Here is a 24,793-nt window from a genome sequence, read left to right as displayed (position 1 = left end):
CAGAGGCTCCGATAGGAAAGAAACCAACACTAGCCCAGAAAGGAGAGCATAGTAGGTTGATTTTGTGAATATCAAATATGTTAACGCATTTCTAGGATGATAGTTTTAGCTATAGATACACCGCTTCCTCAATAGAATGCGACCCGATATAACACGAATTCGGATATAACGCGGTAAAGCAGCGCTCCGGGGGAGCGGGGCTGCACACTCGGGTGGATCTAAGCAAGTTCAGTATAACACAGTTTCACCTATAATGTGGTAAGATTTTTTGGCTCCCGAGGACAACGTTATGTTGAGGTAGAGGTGTAGCTAGATTTGGCCTCTTATAAGCTATATTTGCATTAAGAAAATATTTTTAAAAACAAAAATAATAAATGAAGCAGTGGCTTGCGTGCAGGAAATAAAACCTATTTAGTTAGCCACTTTGATGCTGTATGACACACCAGGTTCATGACTCGCGGTGCACCACCAGGGTTGCCCAGAAGCACCTGGTACATCCCCTTTGAAGTGGCAGTCTTTAGTGTTTTAGCAGCTGTCAGCAGTGAAGAGATTAAACATTCCAATATTTTTGGGTGGCACTGTCATCTTGTATCGGACACCATCTTCAAAAAGTGAATGATTTTTCCTAATAATTACATTTAATAGATACAAATAAGAAGAAACTAAGATTTTTACATGCACCAAACACTTGCATACTCTACCTTAATCTACATGCAGGTTACGAAATATAGTGTGAATAAACTCCATTGAGATTCAAACAGAACAGAGCATGTACAAAATATTGTATTCTAATTATATTGGTGGGGGAAGAGTTGATCAGTTCATGAATGGAAACCTGGGATTATTTTCTAGAAGAGTTCAGTTCAAACCTCCAAGTTAGCCTAAAAAGTGGTCTACTAGACTTGAATGGATTGGTAACTGGAAATAACCTATTGGATTGATTCACTTCAATCCAGTGACCAAAAGTAATTTACTGTCGGGCACTTGCAGAATTGGGTTTTCAAACCTGATTTGCAAACCTGGATGTCTAACGTTACTTTTGACTGTTATAAATACCCCTCAAACAGCTTTTAGGTTCCTAAATATGACTTCACTTGTTTAACTTCAGGCACCCTCTCGAGTCATAGATTTAAGGCCAGAAAGGACCACCAGATCTCCTAGTCTGACCTCCAGTATATCACTGCCGTTAAACACCATCCAGCCATCTTCGCACTACACCCAACAATCAGAATTAGACCAAAGAATTACAACATTCAGGAGAGTGAAATGTTGTGTGCCACAGGCAGAAAAAAATAGGTGGGACCAAGGTGCACTGGATTTTTTGCGATAAAAATATAAACTTTCTTGGGCAATATATTGTCTTTTCAAAGGAAAACATAGGCTCAATCATTCAGAATTTTCAGCCTTTTCACAAATTTTCTTAAAGTATCGTAAAAAGGAGGGCACCATTAATGTTGATTACAAAATTTATGAGTTAACCCATTTCAGACTTAGTTTAATTTCACATTAGTGCTTGTAATAGTTATATTTTGTTTTGCTGTCAGTTCAAGACATATTCCTCAATATCCTCTTGCAAAGCAAGTTGAATAGTTGCCATACCTGTATAGCTTCCCAATAACGACCCGCCACAGTCTGGAGCTGAGTGTATCAATAAAGTGAGCTCTTGATCAAGGACACAAGGTGCAACTCAGTGCTGTCCTTTTTATGAGGCAAGTTTATCAGTCATCCTCCAGTTTTTGATTTCACCAGAGGAAGCTGAAGGTGATGCATGTCAAGTACTTTGGTAGCTATTTGCCAAGGCCACTCCAGCAGATGACATGCTGTCACTGCTGGCCAAGGGATGTGTAGTAAATTGAATTCCTTTGTTGCAGTCTGTGAAAAGGTTTTGACAGGATTTGTTTTGACTTGTGCTCTAGAGAAAAGATTGATTTCCTTCACTAGCTCGGTCTGTTTTGATCTTTTTAATATGGCCTTTTACTTCCAAAAGCAGATTCACACAGATATCGCAACTCTAAATCACAGTTGTTCTGTGACAGGCTATGGGTATGGTTTTTATTGGAACTACGTAAAGCTAATGAATGTAACCTCTTAACATGCAGACATTGTAAAATATATTAAGTCCCATAGATTGTAAATGAATTTCATTTGTTAAATGTAATATCAAGCAGAATATTATTGCAGTTCATGAACTAGACTGACTTTAGAAGTTAATTCAACTGATGCTGGATAATAATAATTCAACATAATGTGCTCATGCTGTTAGACTTGAACAGAAAAATTATCTAAATAACTATAATGAAAAGTTTGGTTTTGCAAAGATAAAATAGCAGTTTCACCTTGAATTTTAACCAGCCTCTGACAGAATGCTTTTTATGTTAAGAAAAATTTAATATTAATGTATCGAATTCAAGTTGTTTGTTATCACTGACTAAAATTGAGTTTTGTTTGGACTTAGTCTCCTGAGTGCCTAGGTCAATTCTGAAAATCAGACTTAAGTTCCTAAGTCACGTAGGCACTTTTGAATATGTTATCCCAGATCTTTGTGCTGTGTGTATATTATGAAGACATCTGTAGCAACTCTGGGCCAGATCCTTCATTAGTATACATTTTCATAACTTCACTGACACTGCACTGACTTACATCTGCTGAGAATGGCGTCCTCCATAATTCAGGTTGTGCTCAGATTCGTAGTTCTAATGGGAGTTAAATCCTTTTTGTTACTTAAGCAGAAAGTTGTGGACGTGCACCAGAGTCACAACACTTGCTCTTGGGCAGAGTTAATTTTTTGGAGAATAACAAATATTTTCAGTAACATGAGTTCCGTTATTCATTTTTTTAAATTTAGACTTGCAGTCTAATATTTCCTTCAGGTCCCACTAACAAACGGGTTACTTCTAATGTGTTGAAGTTCAGGTCTATATGTACCTGCACACAACTCAGACATAGACTAGTTTAAAAAAAGTTATTAGCATTATTCATCATAACTGTTGTATTCATGGTTTCCTAGCAAACACAACCAGCTTACAGGAGAAGCAGTGATGCTCTGATGTCCGTTCTGCAAAACACACACACACACACACACACACACACACACACACACACACACACANCACACACACACACACACACACACACACACACACACACACACACACACACACACACACACTGCTCTGATGTCCGTTCTGCAACACACACACACACACTCTCCCTCCCTCCCTCCCTCCCCAGCAAGTTTCTCTCTCTGGTTCCTCCTCCCTGGGGAGTCCCTGTAACTGCAACCTTGGATTTTCTTCATTCACACATTGTAGACATCCAAAACCTGTCTGTCAGCAAGAGAACTTAATTTTGGTGAGGCCAGAGTTAAGATTGCATGTGTGAGATTCTGAAGAATTGGTTATGTGCATTATGCATGGCTGTCTGGTGGAACTGAAAGATAGTTTGTTGTGGAGGTGAGACGTCTGAGTGGGTGTTAGGAATTGTAATCTGTGGGTGGTAAAGCATGCAAATTGAGGTTGATCTGGATATTAAATGGTGATTGTCTTGATTGATTTTTTACAATTGCATTGGTAGGAAATATGTGTAAGCAGCCTTAACTCTGTTAACCTTCAAAAGATTGAAAACACCACTACCAGGAAACAGTATTGCTTGGGTGGGAGGGGCAGGTGATACAATTCAGCATTAGGCTGAATCATGAATTGAGTAGCAAGGGTTTGGCTAAAGGAATCCATTTCATATTTTTTGGTTGTGTAGCGTGAGGCCATTTCACTAAGCACCGGACGCAGTGAATGCCTGGAACTTTGGGGCAGGTCACCCTCCCTTTAATATTGTAATTAATGAAGTTGTGGTGTGCTGCTTTAAATCCATTTATGTGTCATTCTTCTTTCTCCTGTATGTCCTCATCAACCTCTTATCTTTGTGCTTACAGAAATTATCTAATTGCAGGGGAAGGGCTCTGGTTTAATATTGATGGATGTGTGTAGAATTATAATAGATACAGAGGTATTTACAGTTTCTTTTATTAAAATGAGATTTCCATAACTTTGTCCACTAATGACAGTGCTGTTTTGTTATAAGCAAAGTCCAGAACTTGATTCTTTCCGTACAAAAGATACAGGACCAGATGATACTGTAACATTTCTAGAAAGGTATCATTTGTGCTTAGATTTTCAAAGAAATAACAGCTTTTAAACACTAAATATTTTCTCAGGCACTAAGATTTTTTCCCCTTCATATAAAATTGAAACTGCCCACAGTGACCTCAGTGTATTTACAGTAGTGTGGGGATCTAGAGGGGACTAATCACTATATAAAGTGCATTAAATGTAACTCAAGATATTGAATAACACAAGCTAGTATGCTCATATATTTTACTCTAGAGTTGATTTTAGGATATCTTGCAATATGTTCCAAGATAACTTGGAAAAGAACTGATGCCAATGTATTTTTAGCAAGGGTGGGTGAAGCATTCTTGTAAGAAGAACCTTGAATGCAAGTCTGACTGTTTAACTCTTAGAGACAGGGTGAGTGAGATACAATATTGTATTGAACCAGCCTCTGTTGGTGAGAGAGAAGCTTTCAAGCTTACACAGAGCTCTTCTTTAGGTCTGGGAAGCATACCCAAGCCAGGTCTGCACTACAAATTTCAGTCTGCGCAGCTGCAGAGATGCAGCTGTGCCTCTGTAGCGCGTCTAGTCAAGACTCAGCAGATGGGCGAGAGCTCTCCCCCGTTGGTTTAAAAACTCCACCTGTGTTCGAGGTGGTAGCTATGTTGGTGAGAGAAGCTCTCCTGCGGACGTAGCACTGTCTACATGGGGTTAAAGTCAGTATAACTGCATCGCTCAGGGGTGGGGATTTTTCACACCCCAAGGGATGTGTTTATACAGAGGTATGTTTGTAGTGTAGACCACGCCCCAGAGTGTCAAAGCTAAATACAAAGTGGAACAGATTGTTTAGCATAAGCAGTTAACGCATATTTCAAGGAGCCATGCAATGTAAAGTGGGCCGTTAACACCTCTCCAGTCATAGGAAGGAAAGAGAGTGGGGGAGGAAGCATCTGGGAGAGTTGTTAGTGGGTTATAGGCTGTTTTTATAAGCAGTTTATTTAATAATAAATACAGTGTGTCTGTTCAGTCCATGATTTTTAGTGTCCAGCAAAGTTATGAATGTAAGCTCCCAGGCTTGTCTTTTGAAAGTGTTGTGCAGGTTTTATGTGATGATGAGGACTGATAGGACAGATATAGAGTGATCGTTTTAAGTGTTCACCCACAAGTGATGTGGTGTTTTTGTCTTCTAACATTTTCCTGTGTGAGTTCATCTGAGAGCGTAGTGATTGTCTGGTTTCACCCACATAGTTGCTATCGAGGCAGTCAGTGCATTGGATGAGGTATACCGCATGTTGTGATAGGCATGGATCTTGAAAGGTGTATTATCAGGGCCGTTGATCATTGTAGCACTGGAGATATGTCTGCGGGTTTTGCATCTGTTGTTCAGGCAGGGTCTGGTACCGCTATGAGTTGGTGTGTCTTGGTCTGTGGGGAGTTGGTTTCTGATTATGCGTTTAGAGAGGTTGAGGGATTGTTTGAAGGTCAGAAGAGGGGATTCAGGAACGATGTTTTCTTTCTTTCTTTCTTTCTTTCTTTGCCCTTTGAGTATGGATCCCAGTGTCGGTGATAAGTGGCAACTAGGGGTGTGTGGTCAGAGGGGGTTTTATTTCTGTATTAAAGTAGGCTCCCTTGGGATATTTGGGTGGCCTGTTCTACTTCTTTAGTGGAGCATCCTTGTAAGGTGAAGATGGTGTTGAGCATATTAAAGTGTATATCCCAGACTTTTATCCTCAGAGCATATTTTTTGGTATCTGAGTGCCTGACTGTAGATAACAGATTTTTTGGTGTGTTTGGGGTGGTTACTGGATCTATGAAGGTTTCTTGTGGGTTTCTTGTATATAGTTGTGTGTAAGGTTCCATTATTGAAGCTGATTGTGGTGTCCAGAAAGTTGATGCTGTTGTGGGAGGTATTCCAGAGAGAGTTTAATGAATAGGTGGTGTGGTTGAAGTTGTGGTAAATATCTATGAGGGAGTTTGTCATCTGTCCAGAGGATGAAATAGATCACTGATTTTATCATGCATTTGTCCATAAATTCTTCTTCAAGGTTGCTCATGAAAAGGTTGACATATTGGGGAGCCATCCGCATACCTGTTCCCATAGCTTGGACTAAGTGTTTGTTGTTGAATGTAAAATTATTATGAGTGAGGATGAAATGGATGAGTTTGGAGATGTGTTTTGGGGTGACTATCTGAGGGTTGTCTATTGTCAGGTAAATATTTGAGGGAGGCAGCTATGGCATGATTGTGAGGGATGACAGTGTATACGGAGGTGACGTGCTTGGTGGCAAGGATGGTGTTCTGAGAGGAGTTGTTAATGTTGTGGAGTTTGTGGAGGAAGTCAGCTGTGTCCTGGAGGAAGCTGGTCCTTTGTGTGGTGAGTGGTTTGAGGATTGTTTCTGAGAGTCCCGATATTCCGTCAGTAAAAGTATCATGGCCAGATATGATGGGTCTGCCTGGGTTCCCTTGTTTGTGTATCTTGGAAAGCATGGAGAACATCCCTATGGTGCATTTGTGGGTTTAATGCTGAGGCAGTTGGGGATAAGAATGCTATTTGTAGACAGCACATGGCCCTATCCTACTCCACTCCCTGCCCTCTTGAGCTCTGACACCTTCCTGCTGCCTCTAGGCCAGGGGTCTCAAACACGCGGCCCGTGGGCCACATGCAGCCCGCGGAGTCTTCCCTGCGGCCCTCCAAGCTCCCTGCGCTGCCCCCCCCCCAGTTACTTCCTGTCGCCGCCAAACCCCCGCCCCAAGTTATTTTATGTGGCAGCTAAGCTCCCCGTGCGTTGCTCCCCAATGTCTGGGGCTGGGTCTCTCCCTCGGCCCCGCCTGCCGCCCCCACGCACCTCCACCGAGTGTCCCCCAGCCTCACTTGCTGCCCCTTCACTGCCCCAGAGCCTGCAGCTCATGGTCTGCTCTGCCGGCTTCCCGCATCACTTGCTGCCGCAGGGTCCTAGTGCCCCTTCCACTAAGGTCAGGGCAGGCTGCCCTTCCCCTGCCCTAGTCCTGAGCCTCTCCAATGCCCCAAACCCCTCATCCCCAACCCCACAGCCCTCACCCCTGCACCCCCTCCTATCCCAAAACTCCATCCCAGAGCCTGCACCCCCACCCTCTGCCCCAGCCCGGAGCCTGCACCCAGCACCCAAACTCCATCCCAGAGCCTGCACCCCCACTCCCTGCCCCAGCCCGGAGCCTGCACCCAGCACCCAAACTCCATCCCAGAGTCTGTGCCCCTGGCCCCCTCCCCCATCCAAACTCCCTCCCAGAGCCTTAGGCAGGTGGGGGCGGAGTTTGGGTGGCAGGTTTTGGGCACCACCAAAATTTCTACAAACCTGCCACCCCTGGAAGAGGCAGAGTAGGGGTGGAGTGGTGAATGCAGCCCAGTGCAGTGAGGGGGGCTTTACTGAGTGTATATATATTATTAAAACCGCTTGGAGGAGGAGGTGGAGAAGAGGTGGGGCCTCATGGAAGGGGTGGAGTGGGGGCGGGGCCAGAGGCAGCGAGGGGGGGTTGTCAGTGAAGCAGCCCTCGGGCCAATGCACTAGTCCTCATGTGGCCCTCGTGATCATTTGAGTTTGTGACCCCTGCTCTAGGCTGTGTGCCAGTTCTTACTCTGATCCCTAGACTGACATGCATAATAGACATGCTTGTCCCATGCTGTTCACTAGCCTAAGGGCTGGATTAAGAAACAGTTGTTAGGGTGATATCAGGGAGCCACAGTGGGAAGGAGTCCTATGTCAAAGCAGTCTTGTATGCAGCCAGAAAATACGGCAATGTGAGACAATAGTTCTAACCCATTCTTAGTTCCAGCTGCTACTAACCCTCAATGCCCTCCCATTCCCACCTTCTACCGGTTTCCAAATAGCCAGTTCCAATTTATTATCTACCTAAGAACTAGATAATGTCCCAGTGGTTCAGAATTAGTTCAGTTTGCAACCCCGCAGCTCCATTCTTCCCTGTGACTCTTGCCCGTTTGCAAGGAAGAGAAGCCAAGGGAGCAATCAGAAATGACTAAATGTTGCAAAGCACAGTTCTAGAGAGAAGACATGAAACCCTTAGACCTCACCATTCCTTTTGTAGGATCACCTCAGATCGTGCGCTTTGCAAATCCTGTCTCTCCATGAGACACAGCCTCCCGTCTGTGTGTGTCAGCATGCCATCTCCAGAAGGCTGCTTCTTAACAGATTCCTATAGTTTGTAATAATACTTGACATTTTATATAGTGCTTCACATCTGAAAACCACTGCAGAAAAACATCAGTTACTCCTCATGACACCTCTGGGAGGGAGCGAGAAGAACTAATACGTTTAACCTTTTTAAAATTAAATGGTAGAGAAAACACCTGAAGGTGTTTCCCCTTTTCCCCCATTAGATGGATCTAATGATTTGAGGAAGATCAAGCTGGCTAACATTCTGACTTGTGCAGTGACACTGGATGCCTGAACAATCAGAGTCTTTTAGAGTCTCTGCCATTTAAGCAGATCTTTCTTTCTTTTTGTCACTGCTTGGAAGCCCTCATAGCTAACCAGACTCCAGTTTACCTGCTCATTTTGCACTAGATTCTAATACCCTTGCTTAGGAGTATCAAAGGCTGAGGTACTCCCATTGAAATCACATGTACTGATTGCAGAGTAATGTGTTATTCAGAGTGAGTGAGCTTGAAATCTGCCCCTTTTTATAATATTTCCATCTTTTCTATAGAAAATAGCCATCTGGTTTTCTTCTATGAATAGTTTAAACCAAGATTTGGCTTAAAACTTGTAACATTCTCCTCTTGTTAACAGATTATATAGTAGTTATATGACTGGGGCTAAGCAAGACTAGCATTTTAATAAAGGGAAGGATGGTTCAGTGATAGGAGTTGGGTGAACAAGACAGGCATTACTTTTCCTGAGTCTGCCACTGATTCTTTGTGAGACCACGGGCAAATGTATTAACATCTGTACCTCAATTTCTTCAACTATAAAGTGAGGATTATTCCTTACCTCACCCAGCTCTGTAAGGCTTAACTCATTAAGGTTTGTAAAACTGTGAGCTCCTTTAAATACAAGTGCAAAATATTTCATTAATTTGGGGGTTGTGAAGCCCAGTATGACAAGAAACCTGCTATAAAAAATAGTTAGTAAGTTTGGGAAGGACCCTAGAGTCCAAACCCCTGATGCTGGAAGTTTCTTTCGCTTTCTATAAGTACTGTAGCTGATGAGTTTTAAAACAATGCGAAGATTAATACAATAAAAATAAATCTAATTCTTACTAACTCTGCTATTGGTCTCAGAAGCTGTCACTCTTTTTAACATATGAGAACAATGTAATTGAGTTGTGTTCCCTGTTAATATGTCACAACCGAACGGAAGATAAGAATCCTTTTACATTCCAGAAAACGTTTCAGTTTTAATACTTTTAAATTAAGTTATGGATTCATGTTAAAATATGTAAAATTATGAGGTCCCCACGTAGTGAGGTAGTGCAAAAATCATTAGAGTGACATTGCACATCAGATGAACACTGGCCTACAGTTATAGAATGAACCCTATTCAAATAATAGTTTTTTAAGACTTGAAATGGTTATAATTTCACCATTCACCAAATGAAAATGGAGGGAAAGTAGCTTGGCCCATTCAACAAAAGAAGTAACCGTGAGGCTTACAAAGCTTTCTGTAAGTTTTTCTCCTGCAGGGATACTGGTCATGCAAGGTTAAAGCTTTGAGGTTTAAGTTTGTGTAGTTCACATAATATAGATCTGAAGTTCGTCAGTCTAAAGGACGTGAAAATGTAGGACAAACCAAAAGGGCAGAACCATCACCTTTCAAATCTTGGGGACACATGCTTTGAACCTAAGAATAAAACTGAATGGATTCCTGCTTTAAACATTTCCTAACATAGTGGTAATAAAATTCCTTTACAAAGTCATCTTCCATATTTCTTAGTGTATTCTTGGACCAAATGACTGATAATATATGTAGATATATATGTTAAAGTGTTTAAGTATAAGGGCTGTCCATCTAATGCCAAGATTCCATTGCCATCATTGGAAAACACATAGATATTTACAATTACAGTGGGTGTCTTGTAAGCCAACAATTTAACAGTGTAAACACTAGTAGCAGCATGAACTCAGACATACATTTTGAACACTGATTGCTAGACTAAATAATCCAGAACAAGTGAATATTGTAATTTTTGCTATTCTGAAAGCATTTACCAGAATGAAAAATAAAATAAGTCATAAGAACATGTCTCTTGGAATATTCGTAATAGTGAGTTCGATAGTTAACTTTCGAAGTTAACACTGCAAGACTAGAAATAGATGTTGATATACTGTAGTACATTCCACATTTGGGGGATAGCAAGGCATTGAGTTAGGCATTGTTAGTGTAGTGACTGGATAGGAAGTCATGACAACAATGTGCATAACCTTAGTTTCACATGTGGTCTAGGACACGTTTCACTGTACTATGGAATCTTTAACTTCCAACCAGCACATCTGGACCAGCCAGTATGGGGTGAAGACAGGGCTGGCTCCAGGCACCAACCCAGCAAGCAGGTGCTTGGGGCAGCCAAGGGAGAGGGGCGGCACGTCCGGGTCTTTGGCGGCAATTCGGCAGTGAGTCCCTCGCTCCCTCTTGGAGCGAAGGACCTGCCGCCGAAGACTGAAGCAGCGGCAGTAGAGCAGATCGCGATCGCGGCTTTTTTTTTTTGCTTTTTTTTCTTTTTGCTGCTTGGGGCAACAAAAACCCGGGAGCCGGCCCTGTGTGAAGGGCTCAACAGCCCCAGACTGCACTGCAACATCAGTGCTGCATACGAGCCCGGATCCAGAGGCTATTAAACAAGGTAGCACATACTGACATACAGTATATGGTGTTACTAGAGTGCAATATATGGCGTTGAAATCTTACTTCAAAATGAAATTTCAGCAAAAAAATATGGGGGGTGGGGGGAGTAACATTTTCACAATTTGTTTTCCACTTTCCAGCTAGCTGTAGTGTTCCAATGATGATTTCTGTGCAGATCTGGAAAAATCATGTGAAACAGTAGTTGCTGCTGTTACCATTTTCATTTCACATACATATACTCGCCTAGCACAGGCCTTCTTTGTACTACCATTAGAATTGCCCAGCCTACAGCAAGAATAGTGGCTTTACAGGAAAGGCATGGCAGTAAATCACCTGGCCACGCAGACCAAGGTGAATACGATTTCCTTTCTGATGACTGTGACTAAAAAATTGGTACCCTCTGTGAACCTTCAGATCCAGTAGACTGGAAATACTGCAGTAACTTTCCACTACTAAAACTCGAGCAGAGTGTTATATTTTTACATTTGATTTACTTCCCTATTCATCCTTCAGGCTTTATCGGGTTGGGATTTTTTTTTAAGGGACCCTACTTCGTGAACTAATTATGACAAATGTTGACACAACATCTGTTGCCTGCTTTAAATTATCTCCTAGTCTGTTGGAATTCATCTTGAAGGCATTTTCGTAATGAATTTTTTTTTTTTTGTGAACATTAATACAACCTGTGGGAGATCTGAATAAAAAAGAAAATCGACCAGTCCTGCCAAGAGAATAGCTTATGTGCCAGCTGCTTTTTTGTTATCCTGCATCCCGTGATATTAATATAGTTTGTTTCCAAGACTCTTAACAGCAAATGGATAAATAGCTTGTTTTATTATGGAGAAGTTCTTCTTGAAAAGAGAGCAGGCAATGTGGGCTTTAATTAGGGTGATTGCTTCCCAGAATGGATTGATTAGGGCTGTATGCTGCATTCAGGTAACTGAACATCACATTAATCATAGGATATTGTACTAAATAGATTTCTTCCCCCGAATACATGATTAGTGTGTAATATCTAAAGATATGACAAGTCAGTTATCTTTTTAATCCAGTCTGTAGCAGAGCAAAAGACTTTATCCTTTTACTTTAGATCAGATTTCCCTTGCAGCTATTTGCATGGAATCAGGGAGGTGATATTTTTGGTTACTCTTTCGTACAGGTCTGTGTGTCTGCCTCAGCATATGTTTTATCTACCACATTTCATTTGAACATTTCAAGCGCTGTTTGTTAAATCACACTAAAGGTTCATGTTCCCCCCCAAAACCTTACTTAAAGAAAACCCCATTGGTTTTGCAAAAGTGATCTTTATGTTGTTTCTGTCACAATTTCACAAGATATAAATGGATACAATTCGTGGAACGGTTGGTAAATATTACTGTTTGGAACCGGAACACTTCTTGCATTTTGTATTTATTTTAGACAGTTTTAGGGTGGATTTCACTAAAAGGACTCAGTTCAGAGATCATTACTGCACCACACCTTTACGTGGGGGAGGCTATTGTCTGGTTGGCTGAGGAAGGGGGAACGGTGCTTTACAGGTGGGGAGAGTCAGGGGCTCCTATGAATGGTCTGGTAGGGAGCCAACTGCCCTTTCTTATAGCCCACCTTAACCCTCCTACAAGGAGGGGTGGATAAGGTCCCAGCAATGGGTTGGCTGGGAGACCTGGATGGAAAAGGAGGGTGGGGTGGCAGAAGCCCCCGGGATAGTTATTGAATGAACATGCACTGTACACTTTTATCTGCCAGTTAGTCCCAGACATTTAATAATAGAGTTGCGGCCTTATTAAAACCATATCAAGTGTCTCCTGTCCTTTTCGGTATAGCCGGACAATAAGGAACACGTATAATTTATACAGATGACCTTGATCAAAACAATTCCTTTTCAATTTAATGATTGTGGTACTGAGGTGCTGAAAAGATTTCTTAAGTTCTTTTGCATCCATATTTAGTGAAATTCCTACAGAGTTGGAAATTCCTACAGACCTGCTGCAATATTTGCTAGCTTTGGGTGTTCTTTTCCAGGCATGTTGGTAAGCCATAATTAGCAGAGACTCTGGAGGTAGAACAAAATAGTAACAATCCTGGGAGGAGAAGAATATAGTAAACATTTCTTTGTATTACCTGACAACAACATAAACATTTCAGAGACACGTTTTATAGGATGGTATTTAAATATGGTTAATTATTAAAATGAACTTTTCCAAGTTCACAGAGATTCGTTTAACTATTTTTATTTTGTCTTGTATTTAATTCTTCAAAATGACTGTAACCAAAGTGATCATGAAAACACTGTGACATAGTGGATTTCTTTTCTCAGAAATACCTCAGGAACTTTTTCTGCATGATGCTCAAGTCTCCATCATCTCCGTTACACATCGATAAAGTTGGACCAACCCTGTCAAAACACACCATCTGTGAGTTCTCACCATTCTTCAAGAAAGGAGTGTTTGACTACAGCAGCCACGGGACCAGCTAACTGTTGTGCCCGGGACTCTTTGCCAGTGGAGCAGAATCCAAAGCTGTGCCTTCCATTCTGTAGTGTCAGAAAAATGCAAATAAAGAATCAATCTTCAGGCCTGAAAATTTCCATCAGAAATTTTGCCAGTTAAAAACAGATATGCAACAATGCCGACCTTCATCCTTTAGCGGTTGTCGTATTTAGTGCCTGCGTTTTCTTGGCATGGAATATACAAACATTTGTTAGCGCTCGTTGCTCTGGTAATGATGTACAAAAATTCTAATTCTCATGCTGTGTTGGGATCCACTCATTAGTGAAAGTGCTTCCTTTACGTTTGCTCAGACAATTCATTATAGTACTGCAAGATTATCTCCTGTTTACTGTGGTTATGTAGTCATAAGGGGAGTTTTTCTAATGTTCAGTTTCCACCAAGCTGTTTCTTAAGATTATTTCCTGTTTTTCATTTCCCCTTAACATATTGTGGCATTTGAGATGATACTCACGCTCCATTGGTATTTATTTATCCCAAGAAGCACGGTTTAACTATTTGATTGTACAGTTTTCCTTATAAGAATCAAAGACCTGTGACTTGAACATTTACAAAATATGTACTGCAGAGGATTTTAATTCAAACTCTGTAAAAGTCTTCCATGCTTGATTATACAGATGCAGAATGAATCACTTGCCATTAATTAAAAGAAAGGAAACAATAGTTATTCAAGAATGAGGTCAGCATCTTTTCTCATTTTCTAATGACCTGGAATGTAACTGTATACTGTGCACTTTATGAGGTCTCAGCAATGCATAAAACTAAGGTAAAAAGCTATATATTTTGGAATAGATGGTTTCTTCACAATAGAGTAACACTTATCTGAATTTTAGTTGCACAAATTAGAATTTACGAGGTTTTACTAATACTTTAAAATTACTCAGGACTTGTTTAGAATTGCACGTGTATATACAGTATAGTATCCATTTTGTATTATAATAGAACAAAAAAACAATATTAACTGGAATGAGGACATGTACAGGTTATATATAATAGATTGTGTAAAAAGTAGAGCTGTCAAGTGATTAAAAAATGTATCACGATTAATCGCACTGTTAAACAATAATAGAATACCATTTATTGAAATATTTTTGCATGTTTTCAACATTTTCAAATATATTGATTTCAGTTACAACACAGAATACAAAGTGCACTGTGTTCATTTTATTTTTTATTACAAATATTTGCACTGTAAAAAACAAAAGAAATCGTATTTTTCAATTCACCTCATACAAGTACTGTAGTGCAATATCTTCATCATGAAAGTTGAACTTACAAATGTAGAATTATGTACAAAAAATAACTGCATTCAAAAATAAAACAATGTAAAACTTTAGAGCCTACAAGTCCTCTCAATCCTACTTCAGCCCATCACTCAGACAAACAAGTTTGGTTACAATTTGCAGGAGGTAATGCTACCTGCTTCTTGTTCACAATGTCACCTGGAAGTGAGAACAGGTGTTCGCATGGCACTGTTATAGCTGGCGTCGCAAGATATTTACGTGCCAGATACGCTAAAGATTCATATGTCCCTTCATGCTTCAACCACCACTCCCGTAAATGTAAACAAACTTGTTTGTCTAAGTGATTGACTGAAAAAGAAGTAGGACTGAGTGGACTTGTAGGCTCTAAAGTTTTACATTGTTTTGGTTTTGAGTGCAGTTATGTAACAAAATAAATCTACATTTTAAGTTACACTTTCATGATACAGATTAAACTACACTACTTGTATGGGGTGAATTGAAAAATACTGTTTCTTTTGTTTATCATGTTTGTAGTGCAAATATTTGTAATAAAAAATGACATAAAGTGAGCACTGTACACTTTGTATTCTGTGTTGTAATAGAAATACAATATATTTGTAAATGTAGAAAAACATCCAAAAATATGTAATAAATTTCAATTGGTATTCTATAGTTTAACAGTGCGATTAATCGTGATTAATTTTTTGAGTTAATCACGTGAGTTAACTGCACTTAATCGAGAGCCCTAGTAAAAGGCAGACTCAAACAACTTTCAGATATTAAAATGTTTCATAAAATAGGTTTTCATGCTTTTTTTCCTGAGTATAAAAAGTGCCACCTGGTTAATCAGAACTACAATATGAGTTTCCATATATTAGGTCAAATTAGCAATGCTACTTTATATTGTGTGAAATTTTCATACAATTAAACCTGCCCTGACAAAGCTGACAATGTGTATTTGGCAGTCTAAATTGTGGCAACATTAACATTATAAACACAAGGAGAAAAAGTGAAGACTACACATTTGTATTCAGTCATTGTGACAGTTCCTCTTTTAGAAACCTTTCAAACTTCAAAGATGATGTGAATAAATAGAATTGTTCTAAGAAGTTGCACATCTATTAGTGCATATTCCAATTAGTAAATATTAGCATTAGGGTAAAATTTTTAAAAGCACCTAAGTGATTGAGAGACTTAGGTCCCATTTTTAAAAGTGACTTAGGAGCCTAAAGGTGTGTGTACACTGCAAATAGAAAAGTGGAAGTGAGCTTGAGCCCAGGTCAACTGACTCGGTCTTGCACTACTGAGCTAAAAATAGCTGTGTAGATGTTCCCTCTTGGGCTGGAACCTGGACTCTGACACCTGCTAAGAGCCCAGACTCCAGCCCAAGTGGGAATGTCTACAGTGCTATCTTTAGCCATGTAGTGCAAGCCCCACACCCTAGTCAGTTGACCGGGGCTTTGATAGCCACTGCTACAGGTGGTGGTTTGTTTTCTTTGTAGAGTATAGATATACCCTAAATCTTACTGAAAGTCAAGAGGATTTAGGAGCCTGTCAGTTTGAAAACGGGACTTAGGTCTCTAAATCATTTAGCTGTTTTTGAAAATTTTACCCTAACGCTCGTTGCAAAAGGAAGACATTTTTTTCTTCTTTGCAATAAAATATTTTTATAGGCAGTTACTGTAAAAGAATTTAAACAAGGAGGTTTTAAAATAGACATACTTTACTGCATGTCATTTATATGAAAGAAGCTGATGTACCAACAATCCTTTTTACTTGCTTCTGCAAACTTACTGCACAGACTACCTGCAGTGCTGGTTAGATGCATCAGAGTGCTTTCCCATAAAAAAGCAATAAAGACGTACTTGTCAGGCCTTCTTGGGTGCAATTGTGATGGGCTACGCACAAAATATATGCCTATTGCAAGAGTTGGAGAGAGTCCCATAGGTAAGTCACATGTTTCACATCATTTTAGATTTTGAAAACTATGTACAAACAAAAATCATTTATGGAAGAGTGGCATGGATGTAGGATTAACTGTAGTACCAAAATATTGAATTAAAAAACTTAACAATATTCTGATACAGACCCAAGTTCATGCATATAGAGCCAGACTCTCAGCTGATCTAAAGCTGTGTCAGCAGAGCTGTGCTGAGTTACACCAGCTGGGGATCTGGTCCATAGCGTAACAAACATAACAGAATAAAAACTAACCACATACTTGTTTTTAATTTCAAAATATGTCATCAGTTTGGGAGCTATATGAGTAAATGTGGTGTTGTTAAAAGCCATAATGAGCTCAATGATTGGAAACTGAAGCAAAACAAATCCAAACTAGAAATAAGGCACAGATTTTTAACAGTCAGGATAATTAACCATTAGAATAACTTACCTAGGGATTTGGTGGATTCTCCATCACGTAAAGTTTTTAAATCCAGACTGGGCATCTTTCCAAAAGAGAGGCTATAGCTCACACAAGTTATTACAGAATCCGCAGTTTCTATGGTCCGTGTTATGCAGGAGGTCAGACTAGTGGTCTGATCATAGTGGTCCCTTTGGCCCTATAATCCATGAATCTGTTCTCTCTGGATAGTGATGTACATTTCAAAACCACTGGGAGGAGGGGCGGAGGGAAGCTAAGGTCCTTATTAAAGAAAAGGAATGGCACTTATCCAGGTAGTTTTCACACTCCCTGGACAAGTAAGCATTCAAGTCCAGATTCAGCAACCACTTAAGCACACGTTTAACTTTGATCACATGAGTAATCATATTGACTTCAGTGGCTCTACGTACACGCTTTAAGCAAAGTGTGTTTAAGTGCTTTTCTGAATCGGGGCCCTATTTTTTACACTTGTTAATTGAAGTTGTGTGCCTCCATTCAGTGCATTGTGCTACAAGGAATCAAATCCTGGCCAACACCATGGACACTTTGCACCAGCAGGGCTGCACAAAGGGCTACAGAGTTGCTTTAAATTTGCACCTGAGCATTGTTCTATGTGAACTGCTCAGTCAAGAATTGAGAAGCACTAGTCAAAGCCAAAGAGCAGCCTCCGCATTGGGCTGACCCGCCCCCTGAGAGCCATTCTGCCTGTTGAATGGCTGCTGCTGAACCTCCCCCAGGCTCAATTTACCCCGATCACATCACCTGCCACAGGGGGCATGAATGAATTCTGCTTGTGTCAGCAGCTGTTGCTCCTGAGTCACCTTCACACATGGCCACACAACCAATGATGACACAGCCTGTTAGGAAGGGTATAAAAGAGATTCTGCCCATTAGCAACAAGACAGTGTTATATTGTACCGCTAGTTTGAGGCTCAAAATTTAAAAAAAAGCCAGAGGCTCCAGCCTATGTGAGACAGGTTTTAAGGTGGGTACAGACAAAACAACTCTTCATTTCTTTGCCAGAATTATTGGGAGAAAAATTTGCCCCAACATTATCTCTAAGAAGGTTTCTATTGTCTCCGTCTCTTGCCATTTTGAGACAAGGCATAGAGAGGAGAGAAATTTGTAGCACTTTGCTGGTTACTAACTCTCTTGGAAATGGTGATTACAATTTTGAAATTAAAAAAGAGGAAAGTTTTATGTATGAAGACATTGACAGTTCATCTTTCCCAAAGTTGGTCAGGTGATTCAACCCCATAGTTTTCCACTTAATCATTGAGACTTCAGCAATGCTGATGTAGAATTTGCCATTTTCTGTTATCTAAAATTTGTATTATATATGCAAATAAGAAATATGTTGTCTTAGATTATGATAGGGCCTGCAATTTTTTTGCTGACAACTTTCTTCATCTTTAATTGAAGACCAAAACTTTGAAGAAATGAATTATTTTAACTTGCCAAGTTTCTTATCTTCCTGATGTTTGAATTAAGCCAACCTTTGGTTTGCAATTTTACTGGATTGTATAAAATTTTCTTTTGATGTGATATGAAGTGATCATAGGTCCCATTCCTCCAGTCAGATCCACGAGAGTAAAAACTTGTCCTCTGTTGAAGTCCAGTGGAGCCCCGTTAAAATCAGTGGGGCTCCAATAAGCACTGATATAAGAGTCTGCCCATATAAAACCAATCGCAAAATCAGGTTCATAATGTTTTATTAGCAGCATAGTTTTTGATAGGCCAGTTACTACTGACTATATTTTTCTCTATATTTTTAAAATAGAGGATTTGTTATAATTAATCATATTGTGTAAAAGTATTTTTAGATATTCTATCTTTTCAAAAATAAACATAAAAAACCATGTAGGGATGATGAGCTGAAACCTGGATATATGCTTCTAGGGGTGAAGTGGTTCAAGTTCCATGAAATTCATGTGTACAGTGTGTTTACGTCAACAGATAAACTTGTTCCAATATGGCAAAATACTAGATTGCATATAGTAACTTTTAAACAATATTCTTTTGTCTTTTACAGATTGAGTTTAAAAATATTTGATAAAATGTGTAAAGGGTTCTCATTAACATCTAATAAAAGAGAAGAAAGATGTTGGAATAGCATGTGTGGTATTTCATCTGTAGTGCATAAAACATCTTAGCAACAGAAATACTACAGCATCTGTACTAGTCCCTATTTTTTTTCCCATTATCTTCCTCATAAATTTGTTCTCTTCATAAACACCTCTATTTTTCTCAAATGCTGTGTTGACAGCAAAAAAGTGACAACTCCCTGCAGCGTAGCTTGTGTGTTCATGCACAGATTCAGCAATCTTTCTTTAAAAATAAAATTGCAAGGAGCTTATGGAGTTACTATAGGACTACAGACTTTTTCCAAAGTGCTTTGCGCAGGTCCCTTTGATAGCTCCTTCCATCTTTACACAACACAATCTAGCCTGAATAGATCATTCTCATGCTTCCTAAATTTTAGATAATTACCATTTGTTTTCTTGTTTTGTACTATTTTGAAGAATTTGGAACATGCTTTTTAAAAATACATCATTTCAAAAAAAGTGGTTATAATAAGATCTTCTGATCTAGAGAAATGGAACCCAATTTCATTGCTCTTTTTCAGAGTTTGAACCTCTGAGTCTCCAAAGGTCTCCTATGCTACAGCTTTTGGGGGCATAACTATATAGTTGTCCACTATATTTAACATCTGACAAGAACCATTCCTCAAACACTATGTCAGTCCCATACTTCCGACCTAATTATGTCTCATAGTTTAGACCAGGGGTAGTCAATTATTTTTTTGTCAAACTCCAGATTTCTTGGTCAAAGTATAGTCAAGGTCCAGACTCCAGAGAAAATAATAAAAATTGACAATGATGATGATAAGTAAACAAAAAGATTTTGCAGTCCGTTAAAAAGTGTCTGGATATGGCCACCTATTGATTAGCCTTGGTTTAGACCCACATTTAACTGCTTTCTGCACAAACCAGCGTTCTCATTTTTCAGTATTGCAAATTATTTACATCAGAAAAGCTGAATCTCAAAAATGAGGACATAAAATGTAGATTATGTTGTAAATAAATTAATCCCACTAATCTTTTTAAGCCTTCTGCATCATTATTTCTCTTTCAGACTACATCTGGCCTGTTAGAGGCTGAGGTGTATGGTCAGAAGCATGATTTTTTTTCTCCGTCTAGTTGAACATAGTAATAATGAGGGCTTTAAAAACTGCTCGGTGAAAATCAAACTGCCTGATTTTCAAAGCAGCTTCTCTTCACATCGAGTCTGATGGAAGACTGGGTTCCTCATCGCCTCTGGAAATCAAGCCATGACACTTCTCTATCTATATCCATCTCCGTCCCTCATCACTGTAATGTCTGAGAAACCTGGTTAGAGCACTGGACGAAGTAAGTATTGTTTGTAAAGCACTCTGAACATGAAAGATACTGTATAATGTGTATCCTTCTAGTGATTGTCCCCATATGTAGTGCACTTCAGGGTTGTGCATGTGCCCAGGACTGAAGCATTTTCTTTTGTAGTGTCCATGTGCTCTATGCATGCACCCTGCTCTTATCATCTGCACCAATGGAATAAAGGGGCCTCTCAGACCATGGACATGTACATCAGCCCAAGGAAGGTAGAAGTGACCCTTCTTCGGTCTTGAGTGGCTCTAAGAACTCTGCCTCCCTCCAGCTCTGAGAGACGCTAGAGAACAGAGCAAGCAAGGGTAAGGGAGATATAAGCACTTCCATAAGGATAAAAAGGAAGGTTCCCCATCCAAGCACTCTAAAAAGTGGCAGACATCAAGTGATCCTGTATCTGAATCTGTTGATACTGATTATTTCCATTTCTCATTTAGGTAGCATTAATTAACAAACTGTGGATGACTAATTGAAAACCAAATTTCCACATCTCTAATAAATACCTTGGAAATAGGTCTCCCCAAAATATCCATTCACCTATGTCTTGGGAGCATATCATCAGGGAGATGAGAAAATGCGTACACAAGTAGAGGTCTGATGCCGAGAGGTAATAAGTGTCTCCGTGAAGTTACTATGCTCACTCTACTCGCTTTGAAGTGAGTGGGAGTTCACTGGGCAGCTCCTCCCAGGAGTTGCTTGGCAACTTGTAAAATCAAGCCCTAATATAGGCTCTCAATCTGTTGAAGTGGATTGGTTCTGGCAACTAAATCTGTATAGGAGGGCATGTTTTTTTGATGACATGTATCCTCATCCATATGTCTTAATTACATTCTAGACTTTGAATTTCTATCTATTATGCAACTACTTATAAGGACATGTTAGGAGAATACATTGAATTTTGTAGGTATGCGATATACACTCTGTAAGAATATGGAGGAAAGTTCTCTTTATGTTAAGGTCTTTTTATTGTCCTTAATTGTACCATTCCATTTAACAAAGCTCCTTTCTTCTCTATTTGTGCCCCATTCTATGTCCAGAAGGTCCAGTTAGCACCTTCTTCAAAATTGACCTCCAGTCAATACATGATGCTCACATGACTAATAGTCAATATTTTAGTTAATAAGTGTGGTGAAGATTTGAAATTTGTCTACACTTACTGGTGCTGGTCTCATTACTAGATGCAGTATATATCTAAAATTTTACATGCTATGGTTGTAATGTTACAATGGACTGGCTGTCGTGTGTCCTAGTACTGCCTTCTCTATTGGATAGAATTAGAAGTGCTCAAATGTGACATAAACCCAAAATGCTGCTACAGCCAAAAGGGCGTCTCATTTAGCTCAAGTTGTAGGGGCCCGTGTTTTAGAAGATAATGGACCTCAGCTTTTCCTTTCTGTGGCAGTGATAGTGCACAGTCTGACACATTAGTGCATGTGACACTGACATTGTGTGACAGTTGTGAAGTTCTGGGGGACCCTGGCTCTGTTGCAATTAATTGTATGTGAATCAAACCAAGGAAGGTGATTGCATTTATTTTGATTTGTTTGTCTGATACATGCCATGGCCATTTTTTGGATACATTTCCCACTTCAACGAAGGAAACAATCAAAGATTGTCCTGTAGAACTTTCCAGTTGTTCTTTGGCAGTGTGAACCTCTCATGACAAATGTGATGTTTTTACCTGGGTAGTTATGAATACATTTATCCAAGAATCTTTTAGTGCTTTCAAACATGAGAGCACTTGGGTGAAATCCTGGCTATTGAAGTTAGAGGCCAGGATTTCATGCCATGTTTTTTATTTTGTTTTTTAACTTAACAACACTTGCAATGCCTACAATTTACGTTGCTCAATGCTTGGCAATTTATGTTGCCATTATTACTCTCTCTAATCAGTTTCACGTAACTTTACCAAATTGTAACTGTTCAGGCTGATGTTTGCCATGCTCCATCTTCCTCTGGTTGATTATTCTATGTATGTATGAATTAGTTTAGGGGAAGGACATTCTTTTGCCCATGTGGTGAAGGGCAGATGGAGGTGAGGCTGGAATAAAGGCAGCACTGTTCCAAACAGGGAGACAGTATAGAGCCATTGAAGAGGGTCATATTGAAATGTTCCTTGTAACAATACCCAGTCCTCCAAGGCTATGGGGTAGTGGAGGGGTCAGATGTACCCTCCCAGGGATGTGGAGGGAGGGGAAGAAAGTAGGCGGGCTCAGCCTTAACACATGTGCTAACCCACACACATGAGAAAGGGGAGAGGTGGAAGAGGACTGACCTCTCTTTACCTCCCAAGGAGGAAGGGATATACTGCCCTATTGACTCCTATGCGTAGGAAGGAGAGAGGCTGACTGCTGGCCCCTCTGACTGGGACTCCTGAGACCAGATGTAGGCTCTCCCCAGAGCCAATCCCAGCCCTCTGGGGATGGGACTTTCTGGTGCTTAGCTGGCTAAGGGTGGGAGCTAACTGTCCAGCCCAGCAGGAGGGGTGGGGCGCTTCCCTTGATGACAGTGACATCTGTTGGATTGGGAGGGATATTGATTCTACTTAGCCACCTCCTCAAACCAGCTGGTCACTCCTAGAAGCCTGCAGGGGAAGGAGGGATTATGACCAGGCATGCCCCAAGAAAACTCTCAGGGTAATTGGGGAGTGGGGTAGGAGCAGTTGAGAGGATGGGGCAGTGGGGAATAGGTGTGATTGAGGGGGACAAAACTTCTGGGGAGTCGGGGGAGCAATTGCTAGCCGTGTCCCAGAGTTGGGAGGGAGCGGCTAGAGATGACACTGTTGAGAGCTCAGGGAAGGGATCTTAAGGAAGCAGGATCTCTAGGGATCTGGAAACAAGGGGAATGACTTGGGGAAGTGCAAGTGAGCCAGAGAGGTGGATGGCAGGTAACTGCTGCGGCAGGGGAACAGTGAGGGCTGAGGCAGAGGAATGGAGAAGTAGGATGGTCTGGAAAGGATGAGGAAGAGGGGAAGGGGTCCAGGAAGCAGGTACTTGTTGCAGAGGGGAATGGGAGCTGCTGCATGTGGGAGGGAGGTGAGTGCAGGTGACTGCTTCCAAGTCACATGAGTGCATGAGTTCTTCATGTCATTGCAAGAGCCCTGCAGCCGGGGAAAATCGCTTGCCTTGCAAAAATTCATGAGAGTTGGCAACACTGCCTGTGCAATTTAACTCAGCCTTCTTCTGCACATACAATATGATTGTCTTTAATTATGTAATCACATTCTAGTTCCTCCACAGGACCCCCCACATGGGATGGATGGTGCTCTCTGACTGGGTAGCGATTCAACCTTGATTCTTTTTCCAACTTTTTAATACTTCACTTTGCAACTGTTAATGTTTTTCAACAGTTTTTTAAAATGTAATGCAGTTATAGAATGTGGGAATAGCTCTATTTTTGCTTTCACAAAGTAAATAATTTTGGGTTGAATTTGGGAATTCCTGAGACGAGGCTGCTGCCTCAAATAAAATACTATTTCTTCCTAGCTCCTCCCCTAAGTGGTGACTTTGGGGGACCTTAACTCACGTTGCTGGGGAAAGAAAACCAAAGCAGAATGAAGATTCGCAAAACAGGACCTGGGACAGTAAGCAGAAAGAGCCAGTTTATAAACAGGCATTTTGGTCTAGGAAGAATCTTTACAAATATAAGAAAAATTGAGGAGTTAAAGTATGTCAGAAAAATCACAAAATTATCATATCTGTTAAAGATTTTAAACAGATTTTATGCTGGAAAAATAAGGCAGAGATGTGTAGATTATAAATCCAGTGGATGGGGGGAAGCTGTAGACATGTTACATCTTGATATTAGTAAGGCTTTTTGACAGTCTCACATGATAGTCTCATAAGCAAACTAGGGATATGTGGTTGCGAGGGAATTACTATAAGGCAGGTACACAACTGGTTGAAAGACTGTACTGAAAGAGTGCTAACTATTCTTGGAACAATGGTTCATTGTCCAACTGGGAAGGTGTATCTAGTGGGCTCCCGCAAGGGTAAGTCCTGGGTCTAGTACTATTTGATATTTTCATTAATGACTTGGATGATGAAGAAGAGAGTATGCTTATAACATTTGCAGATGACACCAAGCTGGAGGGGTTGCTAGCACTTTGGAGGACGGGATTAGAATTCAAAATGACCTTGACAAATTGGAGAATTGGTCAGAATTGACCAAGATGAAATTCAATAAAGACAAAAATCATGGAGCAGGTCCTCAAGGAATCAATTCTGAAGCACTTAGAGGAGAGGAAAGTGATCAGGAACAGTCAGCATGGATTCACCAAGGGCAAGTCATGCCTG

General features: G+C 40.4%; 1 protein-coding gene across 3 annotated transcripts in view; it reads left to right on the top strand.

Annotated features, from left to right (window-relative positions):
* Positions 1 to 14,557, top strand: part of KIF16B (kinesin family member 16B) — a 219,476-nt gene extending 204,919 nt beyond the window's left edge. For all 3 annotated transcript variants that reach the window (XM_034764167.1, XM_034764168.1, XM_034764166.1), the window contains one exon: positions 13,257 to 14,557. In XM_034764167.1, the coding sequence (XP_034620058.1) occupies positions 13,257 to 13,415 (159 nt within the window). In that variant the 3' untranslated portion in view covers positions 13,416 to 14,557. The remainder of the gene's footprint in view (positions 1 to 13,256) is intronic.
* The last annotated feature ends 10,236 nt before the right edge of the window (positions 14,558 to 24,793 follow it).

This window comes from Trachemys scripta, chromosome 3 (genome assembly GCF_013100865.1).
Source record: "Trachemys scripta elegans isolate TJP31775 chromosome 3, CAS_Tse_1.0, whole genome shotgun sequence".
In the NCBI taxonomy this organism is placed as follows: Eukaryota; Metazoa; Chordata; order Testudines; family Emydidae; genus Trachemys; species Trachemys scripta.
This window is presented reverse-complemented; position numbering and strand designations above follow the sequence as displayed.